Source organism: Chiloscyllium punctatum, chromosome 41 (genome assembly GCF_047496795.1).
Source record: "Chiloscyllium punctatum isolate Juve2018m chromosome 41, sChiPun1.3, whole genome shotgun sequence".
Taxonomy (NCBI): domain Eukaryota; kingdom Metazoa; phylum Chordata; class Chondrichthyes; order Orectolobiformes; family Hemiscylliidae; genus Chiloscyllium; species Chiloscyllium punctatum.
Genome location: NC_092779.1, coordinates 39,786,158 through 39,800,593, shown reverse-complemented (window position 1 = coordinate 39,800,593; position 14,436 = coordinate 39,786,158). Strand labels below are relative to the sequence as shown.

The following is a 14,436-nucleotide window of genomic DNA, read 5'->3' as shown; positions in this document are numbered from 1 at the left end:
ATTTTGGGTTAACCCTGAATAAGATGATGAAGCATCATTTGGTATGTGGGATTAATGACGTAACTATGCAGAAGTGCCTACTCGCTGAAGCCTACCTGGACTTCAAACAGGAACCACATTAGAAAATGGAAGAAGTGGAACCTGGCAATCACACAGCATTCCAATGGAAGAGGACACCCTCACCTGCCCAACTGAGCTTGGGGAACACCACTTGAGTGTAGGCAATCAGAGAACTTCAGGGTACGTCCTGAGCAGAGGGACCCTAGGTGAACCCACAGCAGAACTCCACTATAGTCAAGCAAGGATTTCCAAGGTAAAAATGGTGGCAAAAAGCTGTGTGTGATGGTCAGGCTTGGATGCTGTCATTTATACCACAAGCAGCAAGAGTCCCAACACTGATCTCAGCAGAACTCCACTGAACACAGGTCTCCAGTCACAGGAACCTGGGGCAGTGCTCAGAGTGCTAATAAGGACAAAACTTGCCACCAGCAACACCCCCACATTCATGGGAATAGTTGGATAAATCTTGGACTCTTATGGGCTCAATAATCCTGGTCATTGTGGATGCCCATTCAAAGTGGGCATAACATTCTTCTGGCAAACTCAGAGATGAAAATTGAGAGGCTGTGAGCATCATTCCAAATACATGGACTCCCAGAAGTATTGGTCGCTGATAATGGGACATCATTTACCAGCAGGAATTTGAATATTTCCTAAAGTCTAATGGCATTCAGCACATAAGGAAAGCTCGACACCATCCATCATCCAACAGTCTAGCAGAAAGACTGGTCCAAACATTGAAGGCAGGCTTAAAGAAACAGTGTCACTTGACACCAAACTATCCCGGTTCCTGTTCAATTATAGGACCACACCACACCACACGCAACAACAGGGATAGCTCCAGCAGAGTTACTGATGGGGAGAAGACTCCACACCAGGCTAAACCTGATATTTCCAGACCTGAGGGGGTGAGTGAGATGGCAGCAGGAATGCTAATGCTGGCCAAATGCCTCCTACATTCAAGTCAATGTAATTTATTTATACCACAAGCAGCAAGAGTCCCAACACTGATCTCAGCAGAACTCCACTGAACACGGGTCTCCAGTCACAGGAACACCCTCTGCTTCCTGTCACTCAGCCAATTTTGAATCCAATTAATCAAATTTTCTTGGATCCTATGAGCTCATACCTTCACTACCAGTATCCTATGCAGGGCTCTTTCAAAAGCATTAGTGAAGTCCAAGTAGACTATGTCAAATGCATGCCTATTTCAGTCCTGATCAGTGCAAGACAAAAAGCTTGAAAGTGAAATTTTCTTTTTGCAAAATTTTCATTCTGTTACACATAGCAATTTTCATAGAATTTCAGAATTGGTATGGTGCAGAAAAAGGTTAATCCAAACCTTATGCCTGCAGCAGCTCTTCGAACAATGTTACCTGGAGCCAGTCTCCTGTTTTTTCCACTTACGCTTGCACTTTATTTCTATTAATTTAATGTTCTCTTGAATGTCTCAATTGAATCTGACTCCACCATATTTCTAGGCAGTGTATTGCACAGCCTAACTGCTTGCTATATGGAAAAAGAAATTTTCTCACTTCTTTTCATCAACTGCTTCTTTGCACATTTCTTTAAACCTATGCCCTCCCATCTTTTCCTCATAGAAGTGAGAACAGCTTCACCCCATCTACTCTATCCAGCCTGTTCATGCTTTGAAAACTTCTATCAAATCTCCTGTCAGCCATCTTCTCTCCAAAGAGAACAGTCCCAGCTTCTTCAATCTCTCCTCATAACTGAAGTTTCTCATTCCTGAAATCAATCTTGTAAATTGCCTCCACGTTCTCTCCATTGCATTTATATCTTTCCAATGTGGCACTCACAGCTATACACAATTATTCAGCTGAGATATAACAAGCACCTTATGCAAGTTCAATATCATCTCCTTGTTCCTGTAATCCATGCCCCTATTAATAAATATCAGAAATAAACAAGGATTCCAATACTGACCCATGGAGAACTCCACTAACCCTAACCTTCCTCCAGACTAAAAATTATGTATTGAACATTACTTTGTTTCCTATCACTTGGTATATGTATACAATGGGTGTATATGTGCACATCAGACAGTATCCATATTTCCTACATATGCATCAGATTTCAGTCTAATTAGATTGACTTACCTCTAGGACCGAACATGTAGTCTATTAACATATTCACATGTTTGTCTAACGATTCCATTTGGTTCTGAAATAAATATTTAAATTACTTTAGTTTTATGTATGATATTATAAGTCCAGCCATAAAACCTTAGCTGCTAACTTTACTTCACTTCATCTGCCCAATTCTAATCACCCTAGACATTTTAACACTAACAGTAAATAAAATTCAATTTTGATAAGTCTTAACCATACTGTTTCATTGATCAACTGGCTGGGATCCCGGTGAATGTTTAAAATGCATACTATCGTTATTATATTATACATTTATATTCATTTGAAAACAAGAGTATATTTGCAACTTATAATGTATAGTATTCTATTAACTGGGATCCTAGGTGACACAAACATCCTGTTAATTTAAGCTACAGCAGATATATGTTTAACATTTAATTTACTTCCAGTTCATTTGAAGATCAGATAAACAAAAGGACGCATCAAATCATTTCAAATAAATCTTTTGAAAAATAACTTGCATTTATATAATACCTTAATATGTCCTCATCATAGCCAAAAATCCAGAACAACAGAGTTTATCATTCTACTATACTGTTTCATGTTCAGTGTAGAACTTGTTTGGAACTAGTTACATGTGCAGTTAAACTCTTTATTTCTATCAATTGCTATACAGTAGCGGTAACCAGGTCCAGTACTCAAGCAAAGGCACCTGTACAGACAGATACAGTGACATAATCGGCGATCTTACAGAATGAGTAACCCAGAAGGCTGGGCTAATAAACTAGATATGAATTGAAGTCCTACCAGGGTAAAGAGGGGAATTTGAATTCAGTTAATTCCCCCCTAAAATGATCTAGCATGCCTCAAAGAATCAAATGTCTATGAGCAAGAGCAAGTATAATGAAACTGAATGGACCACTTAGCATCAACTTAGGTATCAACCGTAACAAAATCAGACAGCTCAAGCAGCATTACTATTAATAACTGTTGACTTGTGGCAAAATTGGCACAGTTGCCTCACACATAGTCAACTGACAGCTTGGCTGTTGCCAAATTATGACTGTTGCCAAATTAAGAGCAGTGCCAGCCCTTCAGCATAGTCTATCATTCAATGAGATCAATGACTGAACTGCAATAGATCTCCGTATAACCACTTTTGTTCCATATTCCATTGCAAATCCCATAATACCTTTAGATATCAAAAACCTATCAATTTTAGATCCAAAATTTGAAACTCCATCTTTGCTATCCCTGGTTTTGGCTTGCCCACCAAGGTGAAAATACATTCTAAATAGTAGAAGAGGAGTGTTTCTTGGAGTCTTCAACATTGATTCAGCTCGATGAAGACTTAGGGCATCAAGTCAAGGGAACCTTATTTGACTTCCATTTACCATCTTTCCTCAGCTAATGAATCAATAATCCTGTAGGGTGAGAACATCTTAGAAGAAGCACTGTAAGCACAAAATGTTCTCTGAGTAAAGGATGTCAATGTCCATGACCAAGAGTGGCTCAATAAGCCCACCGATGAGCAAACTGACTGTGTCTGGAAGCTCGTGGACCTTCAGTGTTGGGATGACTATCTCTTTAATTTGGGTTTCTTCCTCCAAAGTTTCAGAGGTGTTCCCTATCTCTTCCCCAGTTTCAGATGTATAGCCTCTCCAAATCTGTTCCAATGTTTGTCATCCCTAAGGTTCTGAGGATGCCTGAGTGGTTAGACAGCTGTTGAGTTCTTAACAAGTGTCACTGGACTTGAAACATTAACTCTGATCTTTCTCCACAGATGCTGCCAGACCTGCTGCTTAATTTCTCCAGCAATTTCTGTTTTTTTGGGTCAGCCAGACATACCTGGGCATAGAATGGTACAGAATAAGCCACCACATGGATGTTCCTTTAGCCAAAGCTGTCAGTGTTTGTGTTGGCACATTGTTGGGCACATATCCACTTAGAGTCTGGAATGGATTAAAATCAGAAATCTTTATCACCAGCATGCAGGGACACACTGACAACTGTCAAACATCAATGGTAGTAACAGATTTTATGCAAAAATATCAATACCATTCCATTTCTAGGTCAAAAGGGGGGTCAAAACTGAAAGAACAATGGAAGCTGTCATCTGAAATAAAAACAGAAGTTGCTGGAAAATCTTAGCAGGTCTGGTAGCCTCTGTGGAGGGGAATCAGATTTAATGTTTTGGGTCCAATGACCCTTCTTCAGGATGTTCTGATTGATTACAAAAAGTGAATTACATAATCAAATCAAGAATTAGGATGACTGGGTCAGGGAATTGTTCACATTTGGGCCAAACTGGTCCTCTGTACAATAAAGTATTCCTTTTTTATAAAATTTTTAACAATGACAAAACATTTCAACTTGAATCATACACTTTCAAGAAAATTCATCTTTTCCATACAGCGTGTTAAATTCTACATGGTTATAATGGACTTAATATTTACAAAACACATTAAAGACTTACAGCCAAAGGCAAAAAATGTCAAATTGGAATTAACAAAATATTCAATTAATATAAATATTGTTTACTTTGTTTTACTAGGTTTCACAATAAAATTTTCAATACTCCTGATTTACAGTATAAAAAAAGGACATAGAACATTACAGTACAGTGGAAGCACTTCGGCCCTTGATGTTGTGCTGACCTGTGAAACCAATCCAAAGCCCATCTAATCTGAACTATTTTCATCCATGCGTTTAACCAATGACTGTTTAAATGTACTTAATATTGGCAAGTCCACTACTGTTGCAGGCAGGGAATTCCACGCCTTTACTACTCTCTGAGTAAAGAACCTGACATCTGTCACCCCTCAGTTTAAAGCTTTTTCCCCCATGCGAGCCGTCACCATCCGAGGAAAAAGACTCTCACTGTCCACCCAATCTAATCTTCAGATTATCTTGTATACCTTTAAGATTAGATTAGATTAAATTACTTACAGTGTGGAAACAGGCCCTTCGGCCCAACAAGTCCACACCGCACCCGCCGAAGCGCAACCCACCCATACCCCTACATCTACACCTTACCTAACACTACAGGCAATTTAGCATGGCCAATTCACCTGACCTGCACATCTTTGGATTGTGGGAGGAAACCGGAGCACCCGGAGGAAACCCACGCAGACACGTGGAGAATGTGCAAACTCCACACAGAGAGTCACCTGAGGCGGGAATTGAACCCAGATCTCTGGCGCTGTGAGGCAGCAATGCTAACCACTGTGCCACCGTGCCGCCCACTATTAAACTGTCTCTTAACCTTCTAACGAAAACAGCCTCATTTCCCTTACCTTTCCTCATAAGACCTTCCCTCCATACCAGGCAACATCCTGGCAAATGTCCTCTGCACCCTTTCCAATGCTTCCACATCCTTCCGATAATGCGGTGACCAGAACTATACGTGATACTCCAACTGCAGCCGCACCGTGGATTTGTACAGCTGCAACATTACCTCATGGTTCCGAAACTCAATCCCTCGACCAATAAAAGCTAACATACCGTACGCCTTCTTAACAACCCGATCAAACTGGACGGCAACTTTCAGGGGTCTATGCACATGGACACTGAGATCTCTCTGCCCATCCACACTACCATGAATCTTATCATTAGCCCAGTACTCAGTATTCCTATTACTCCTTCCAAAGTGAATCACCTCACACTTTTCTTCATTAAACTCCATATGCCACCTCTCAGCCCAGCTCTGCAGTTTATCTATGTCCCTCTGTAACCTGCAACATCCTTCTGCACTATCTACAACTCCAACGGCTTTAGTGTCTTCCGCAAATTTACTCACCCATTCTTCTACATCCTCATCCAGGTCATTTACAAACATGACAAACAGCAGTGGCCCCAAAACAGATCCTTGCGGTACACCACTAGTAAGTGAACTCCAGGATGAACATTTCCTATCAACCACCATCCGTTGTCTTCTTTCAGCTAGCTAATTTCTGATCCATACCACTAAATCACCCTCAATCCCATGTCTCCAATTTCTGCAATAGCCTACTGTGGGGAACCTTATCAAATGCTTTACTAAAATCCCTATAACACCACATCAACTGTTTTACCCTCATCCACCTGAATCAATGAACTCAGTAAGATTTGTGAGGCTTGACCTCCCCTTCACAAAACTGTGTTAACTATCTCTAATCAAATTATTCCTGTCTTGATTATTATAAATCCAATCTCTTCCAATCCTTTTCAAAACTTTTCCCACAACCGAAGTAATGCTTACTGGTCTATAATTACCAGGGTTGTCTCTACTCCCCTTCTTGAACAAGGGAATAGCATCAGCACTGCTGCCTCACAGCGCCAAAGACCCGGGTTCAATTTCCACCTCAGGCAACTGACTGTGTGGAGTTTGCATGTTCTCCCTGTGTCTGCGTGGGTTTCCTCCGGGTGCTCCGGTTTCCTCCCACACTCCAAAGATGTGCAGGTTAGGTGAATTGGCCGTGCTAAATTGCCCGTAGTGTTAGGTAAGGGGTAAATGTAGGGGTATGGGTGGGTTGCGCTTCGGCGGGTCGGTGTGGACTTGTTGGGCCGAAGGGCCTGTTTCCACACTGTAATGTAATATAATCTAATCTAATCTAATCTAATCTAAAATTTGCTATCCTCCAGTCTTGTAGCAATATTCCTGTAGATAATGATGACATAAAGAGTCGCTGCAATCTCCTCCCTGGCTTCCTAGAGAATCCTAGGATAAATCCCATCTGGCCAAGGGGATTTAACTATTTTCACACTTTCCAGAATTGCTAACACCTCCTCCTTGTGAAACTCAATCCCATCTAGTCTAGTAGCCTATATCTCAGTATTCTCCTGGACAACATTTTCTTTTTTCCTGTGTGAATACTGACAAACAATATTCATTTAGCTCTTCCCCGATCTCTTCGGACTCCAAATACAACTTCCCAGTACTGTCCTTGATTGGCCCTAATCCTATCCTAGCCATTCTTTTATTCCTGATATACCTATAGAAAGCTTTAGGGTTTTCCTTGATCCTATCTGTAACGGCTCCTCATGTCCCCTTCTGGCTCTTTTTAGCTCTCTCTTTAGGTCTTTCCTGGCTACCTCTCAAGCACCCTAACTGAGCCTTCACATCTCATCCTAACATAAGCCTCCTTCTTCCTCTTGACAAGAGATTCAACTTCTTTAGTAAACCATAGTTTCCTTGCTCGACCACTTCATCCTTGCTTGACAGTTACATACTTATCAAGGACACGCAGTAGCTGTTCCTTGACTAAGATCCACATCTCAATTGTGCCTATCCCCCACAGTTTCTTTCCCCATCCTATGCATCCTAAATTTCACCCAATCACATCATAATTGCCTTTCCCCTAGCTATAAATCTTGCCTATCCCTATCCCTTTCCATTGCTAAAGTAAACGTAACTGAATTGTGGTCACTTTCACTAAAGTGTTCACTTACCTCCAAATCTAACACCTGGCCTGGTTCATTCCCAAGTACCAAGTCCAATGTGGCCTCGCCTCCTGTTGGCCTGTATCAGGAAACTATATCAGGAAACCATCCTGCACACATTGGACAAAAACTGACCCATCTAAAGTATTCGAACTATAGCATTTCCAGTCAATATTTAAAACAATTAAGTCCCTCATAACAACTACCCTGTTACTTTTGCTCCTATCCAGAATCATCATCTTTGCAATCCTTTCCTCTACATTGCTGGAACTTTTTGGAGGCCTATAGAAAACTCCCAACAGGGTGGCCTCTCCTTTCCTGTTTCTAACCTCAGCCCATACTACCTCAGTAGACACATCCTTATCAAACATCCTGACACTGTAATACTGTCTTTGACTAACAATGCCACAACTCACCCTCTTTTACCATGTTCCTTAATCTTACTGAAACATTTAAACCCCTGAACCTGCAACAACCATTCCTGTCCCTGCTCTATCCATGTCTCCAAAATGGCCACAACATCGAAGTCCCATGTACCAATCCAGGCTACAAGTTCACTCACCTTATTGAGGATGTTCCTGGCATTGACGTAGAGACACATCAAACCACTTTCCTGCCTGCCAGTATACTCCTGAGACCTTGAAACCTTACTCATGGCCTCACTAGTCTCAATCTCCTGAACACAGGAGCTGCAACTCAGGTTCCCACCCCCCGACTGAATTAGTTTAAACCCTCCCAAAGAGCACTAGCAAAGATCACCCCTACCCCTCCAAGGATATTGGTACCCCTCTGGTTCAGGTGCAGAGGGCCAGTTTGTAGAGGTCCCACCTACCCCAGAATGACCCTCAATTATTCAGGTATCCAAAACCCTCTCTCCTGCACCATCCCTGCAGCCACATGTTCAACTGCTTTCTCCTTATTCCTCGCCTTGTTAGCATGTGGTACGGGTAATAAAGCAGAGATAACAATCTCTCTTTGTTCTAGCTCTAAGCTTCCACCTTTGTTCCCTGAATTTCTTCCTTAAATCCCCATCCCTCTTTCTACCTATGTTGTTAGTGCCTATGTGGACCACGACTTGGGGCTGTTCCCCCTCCCCCTCGAGGATCTCAAAAAAAACCAATCTGAGACATCACATACCCTGGCACCTAGAAGGCAATGCACCAACCGCAGGTCTCTCTCGTTCCCACAGAACCTCTTTTCTGTCCTCCTAACTATTGAGTCCCCAATGAGCGCTCCTCTCCCCCCTTCCCTTCTGAGCAACACGGTCAGACTCTGTGCCATGGGGTAAGTCGCCCCCTCCCCCGTAACAGTATCCAAAATGGTATACATGTTATTGAGGGTGATGGCCACCGGGGATCTGTGCATTGACTGCTTCTTACCCCTTCTAACAGTCACCCAAGTATCTTCATTTCTCGGAGTAACTATCTCCATGTAACTTTTATATAACTGTCTCTGCTCCTGAATGATCCTGAATTTTTTTTTGCTCCCCCTTTGCCTGGATGGTGCAGCCCCATAATCACTCCAGAAGCTTGACATTATTCAGCACAGATATATTCTTTGTAACACACTACCCCATGGTTTCTATATTTTCCAGCTCCCAAATATACTAGTAAGGCCTTAAACAGTTTTAATTCCTCATTGTGCCTCTACAGTGGTAGCCCCAACTTTTGGTGCATTCCTCAAAACATCAGGCCGACCAAATTGTGACTTTCACCAAGTTGATGGTCCTCCAGGTGTAGTTCATGCTTGATTTGATATGCACCCCAGACACCAGACCATAAACCAGTACAGACCAAGGAGAGTGAACAGACCATAAACCAGTACAGGCCTAGGTGAATGAACAGACCATAAACCAGTACAGACCAAGGTGAGTGAACAGACCATAAACCAGTACAGACCAAGGTGAGTAAACAGACTATAAACCAGTCCAGGCCAAGGTGAATGAACAGACCATAAACCAGTACAGGCCAAGGTGAGTGAACAGACCATAAACCAGTACAGGCCAAGGTGAGTGAACAGACCATAAACCAGTACAGGCCAAGGTGAGTGAAATGCAATCATGGACTACATATCAGCATTCAGATGCATTAGACAAATTTACACTGGGATACAAATCCAAGGAATGAGGAAGACATGTTACATGCACTTGAATTGTATTCATGTGGTGCCCAGGCATGGACCAGGAAGGAGGTAAGTTATAGTCACTGACATTGTGTTTGTACACAACATAACCGCAAGGAAAGGTATTTGCGTGGAAAACCAACCTTGACACAAGGGCACTTGGGAAAATTTGCAGATCGACTTTACAGGGTCCTTATCTAAGTGCAAGGAGAATGCTTACTTCTTGGTGATGATAGGTCAATTCATTAAGTGAATTAAAGCACTTATGATCAGGAAGTACACTGCAGACACAGATCACTAGATACAGAGAGGAAGTGATACTGTGGTTATGGATACCCCTGCAGATTCCAGTCAAGGGACCCACTTTACAGACAAGCTTGTGAAACCTACATTAAAATTTCTGGGAGTCAAGCAGAAATTTCACACACCGCACAACCAGTGGTGCTCAGGGGTGGTACAACACATGAATCAAACAAAAAGACATCCAGTTGAAAGGCCATTGCAATATCACTGAGATTATTGGCTATTCCCAACTGAACAATCAAATTGATCTTTTATGAACTAATGACTGAGGTTACAAGGCTCCAGAGGGTTTCATAATGGGGATCATTGAAAGAAGACTGATGAAAGATAAGATTACAGACGATGTTAGGGAACTATGTAAGTAGCTCTGAGTTTTAATTACAAAAATAATGCAGCAGCAGAAGCTCCTGGCAAAGCTCCAAACTGAGGCATGAATTTAAATAACCATTCAAATAATTCTGGAGGTCAAAGAAAAAGCAATAGCGAAAGTGACCCTAGCCAAGCCAAGATTGGCCTTCCCCTGGTCACTGCCTTACATAATGTTGATGATTTGCTTATGCTTAAACATGTGGTGAGGGGGTATGGAATCAAACACGACTTGAAATAACTTCACAGAGGCTGGCATCCATTCAACCAAGCAACCCTTTATTTACACGTGGACAGATCTTCACACCGACCCAGCTCCCGTCAGAGCCAGCTCTCAGAGTGAACAAGATGTCTGACATTCCTGTTTATATGTAATTCCTCTCTTCAAGAAAGGAAATGGGGAAATCCCCAGCAATTACAGACCAGTCAGTCTCACGTCTGTCATCTGCAAGGTGTTAGAGAGGATTCTGAGGGATAGGATTTATGACCATCTGGAAGAGCATGGCTTGCTTAAATGCAGTCAGCACGGCTTTGTGAGGGGCAGGTCATGCCTCACAAACCTTATTGAGTTCTTTAAGGATGTTACTAAACAAGTTGATGAGGGTCGAGCAGTGGATGTGGTGTATATGGACTTCAGCAAGGCATTTGATAATGTTCCCCATGGTAGGCTCGTTCAGAAGGTCAGGAGGAATGGGATACAGGGAAATTTAGCTGTCTGGATACAGAATTGGCTGGTCGACAGAAGACAGTGAGTGGTAGTGGAAGGAAAGTACTCTTGGAGAAAGTGAGGACTGCAGATGCTGGAGATCAGAGCTGAAAAATGTGTGCTGGAAAAGTACAGCAGGTCAGGCAGCATCCAAGGAGCAGGAGAATCGACGTTTCGGGCATAAGGAAAGTATTCTGCCTGGAAGTCAGTGGTGAGTGGTGTTCCACAGGGCTCTGTTCTTGGGCCTCTACTCTTTGTAATTTTTATTAATGACTTGGATGAGGAAATTGAAGGATGGGTTAGCAAGATGTCATTGACAGTATAGAGGACTGTTGTAGGCTGCAGAGTGACATTGACAAAATGCAGAGATGGGCTGAGTGGTGGCAGATGGAGTTCAACCTGTGTAAATGTGAAGTGATGCATTTTGGAAGGTCGAACTTAAAAGTTGAGTACAGGATTAAAGACAGGATTCTTGGCAGTGTGGAGGAACAGCGGGATCTTGTTGTGCAGGTACATAGTTCTCTTAAAATTGCCACCCAAGTGGACAGGGTTGTTAAGAAAGCATATGGTGTTTTGGCTTTCATTAACAGGGAGACGGAGTTTAAGAGCCGTGAGATCTTGTTGCAGCTTTCCATGTTCTATGTTCTATAAAATTTTGGTTTGACTGCACTTGGAATACTGTGTCCAGTTCTGGTCACCCTTATTATAGGAAAGATGTGGATGCTTTGGAGAGGGTTCAGAGGAGGTTTACCAGGATGCTGCTTGGAATGGAGGGCTTATCTTATGAAGAGAGGTTGACTGAACTCGGACCGTTTTCATTGGAAAAAAAGAAGGAAGAGAGGGGATTTAATTGAGGCATACAAGATAATGAGAGGCATAGATAGAGTTGATAGCCAGAGACTTTTTCCCAGGGCAGAAATTGTTAACACGATGGGTCATAGTTTTAAGCTATTTGGCGGAAAGTATAGAGGGGATGTCAGAGGAGGGTTCTTTATGCAGAGAGTTGTGAGAGCATGGAATGCATTGCCAGCAGCAGTTGTGGAAGCGAGGTCATTGGGGATATTTAAGAGACTGCTGGACATGCATATGGTCACAGAAATTTGAGAGTTTGTACATTAGGTTTACCTTACATAAGGATCAATGGTCGGCACAACATCATGGGCTGAAGGGCCTGTTTTGTGCTGTACTGTTCTATGTTCTATATGTTCTTATGTTCTATATCTATCAGTCAGGGCTCCCTGACTGGGTCAGATTAATAGCCCCAACCAGGCAGCTCCATCTTCTACGAAGTCCACTGACTTTGTCACAATCAAGCCAACCCTCCCCATCTAGTTCTTTTCTCTGTAGCTGCTCCTGGGGAATTTTAGCTCTGGGTCAGTCAGGTTCCTCCAACTCTGCTCCTGATACTGGCAGCGTGTAATGCAGAGTACCTCACTTCTTGCGCCTGGAGAATCAGCACGGTGGCACAGTGATTAGCACTGCTGCCTCACAGCGCCAGAGACCCGGGTTCAATTCCCACCTCAGGCGACTGACTGCGTGGAGTTTGCACATTCTCCCTGTGTCTGCGTGGGTTTCCTCCGGGTGCTCCGGTTTCCTCCCACAATCCAAAAATGTGCAGGGGAATGGGTCTGGGTGGGTTGGTGTGGACTTGTTGGGCTGAAGGGCCTGTTTCCACAATGTAAGTAATCTAATCATAAGAAATGTATTCTCTTCTTCAGGTGGCAAAGGTTTCAGGGTGGCAACATCCACTGTATCCATCTCAGACTCCAAGGTATCTTCGACGATTGACAGACAGGGAGATCCCACAGGTTCCAGGACAGTCAGAAACGCTGTCAAAGAGCTGGGAATGTTTTGCTCCCAGTGTTTACAAGTTTGAAATTTATATAGTCCACATGCTTATTCAGCATTGTCACTCGAACTTTACATCAGTGGACCTGACATCGCATTGACCATGCCTCTTGTCCATCTAGGGCCATTCCCATGGCTGTTACACTAAACTTTGTCCCCTGAGGTAAAGGGTTCATCTCGCTCAGTGCAGTCTTGTATTAGGCATTATCATTCCTGATGCCATTTCACACTCTCCACCAGGTCAATAGGAGGATCAGATTTAGAACGCAGAACATAGAACATTATCGTACAGTATAGGCCCTTTGGACCTCGATGTTGCACCAACCTGTGAAATCAATCTGAAATCCATCTAACCTGCACTCTCTCTTTTTCATCCATATGCTTATCCAATGACAATTTAAATGCCCTTAAAGTTGATGAGTCCACTCCTGTTAAGGCAGTGCGTTCCACACCCCTACTATTCTTTGAGTGAAGGAACTCATCTGACATCTGTCCTATATCTATCACCTCTCAATTTAAAGCTATGTTGCCTCATGCTCGCTATCACAATCCAAGGAAAAAAGCTTTCACTGTCCACCCTATCTAACTCTCTGATTATCTTATATGTCTCAAGTAGGTAATCTCTCAACCTTCTTCTCTCTTATAACAGCCTCAAATCCTTTCCTTTCCTCATAAGATCTTCCTTCCATACCAGGCAACATCCTAGTAAATCTCCTCTGAACCCTTTCTAAAGCTTCCACATCCTTCTGATAATGCATCTATCAGAACTGTACGTATTACTTCAAGTGCAGCTGCACCAGAGTTTTGTACACCTGCAGCATGACCTTGTGGCTCCGAAACTCAATCCTTCTACCAATAAAAGCTAACACACCATATGCCTTCTTAACAACCCTAAGAACCTAGGTGGCAACTTTCAGGAATCTATGTACATGGACACCGAGATCTCTCTGCTCATCTACACTACCAAGAATCTTTTCATTACCCCAGTACTTTTTATTCTTATTGCTCCTTCCAAAGTGATCACCTCACACTTTTCTGCATTAAGCTCCATTTGCAACCTCTCAACCCAGCTCTGCAGCCTATTTATGTCCCTCTGTAACCTGCAACATCCTTCGGCACTTTTCATACCTCCACCAACCTTAGTGTCATCCGCAAATTTACTAACCCATCCTTCTACGCCCTCATCCAGGTCATTTATATAAATGACAACCAACAGTGGACCCAAAACAGATGCTTGCAGTACACCATTGGTAACTGAGCTGCAGGATGAACATTTCCCATCAACTACCACCCTGTGTCTTCTTTCAGCTAGCCAATTTCTGATCCAAACCACTAAATCACCTTCAATCCCATGCCTCCGTATTCTCTGCAATAGTCTACCCTGGGAACCTTATCAAACACCTTACTGAAATCCATATACACCACATCAACCCCTTTACCCTCATCCACCTGTTTGGTCACCATCTCAAAGGACTCTAAAGGTTTGTGAGGCACAACCTACTC

General features: G+C 42.8%; 1 protein-coding gene across 9 annotated transcripts in view; it reads right to left on the bottom strand.

Annotated features, from left to right (window-relative positions):
- The window catches only part of elovl2 (ELOVL fatty acid elongase 2), a 211,083-nt gene that overhangs the window by 89,652 nt on the left and 106,995 nt on the right, over window positions 1-14,436 (bottom strand). For 6 of the 9 annotated variants that reach the window (XM_072560761.1, XM_072560753.1, XM_072560756.1 and 3 more), the window contains one exon: window positions 2,178-2,241. In XM_072560761.1, coding sequence (XP_072416862.1) covers window positions 2,178-2,235 — 58 coding nt within the window. In that variant the 5' untranslated portion in view covers window positions 2,236-2,241. Of the gene's footprint in view, window positions 1-2,177; window positions 2,242-4,016; window positions 4,121-14,436 lie in introns of all 9 variants that reach the window. The other 3 variants (XM_072560754.1, XM_072560757.1, XM_072560755.1) reach the window with 1 other exon arrangement.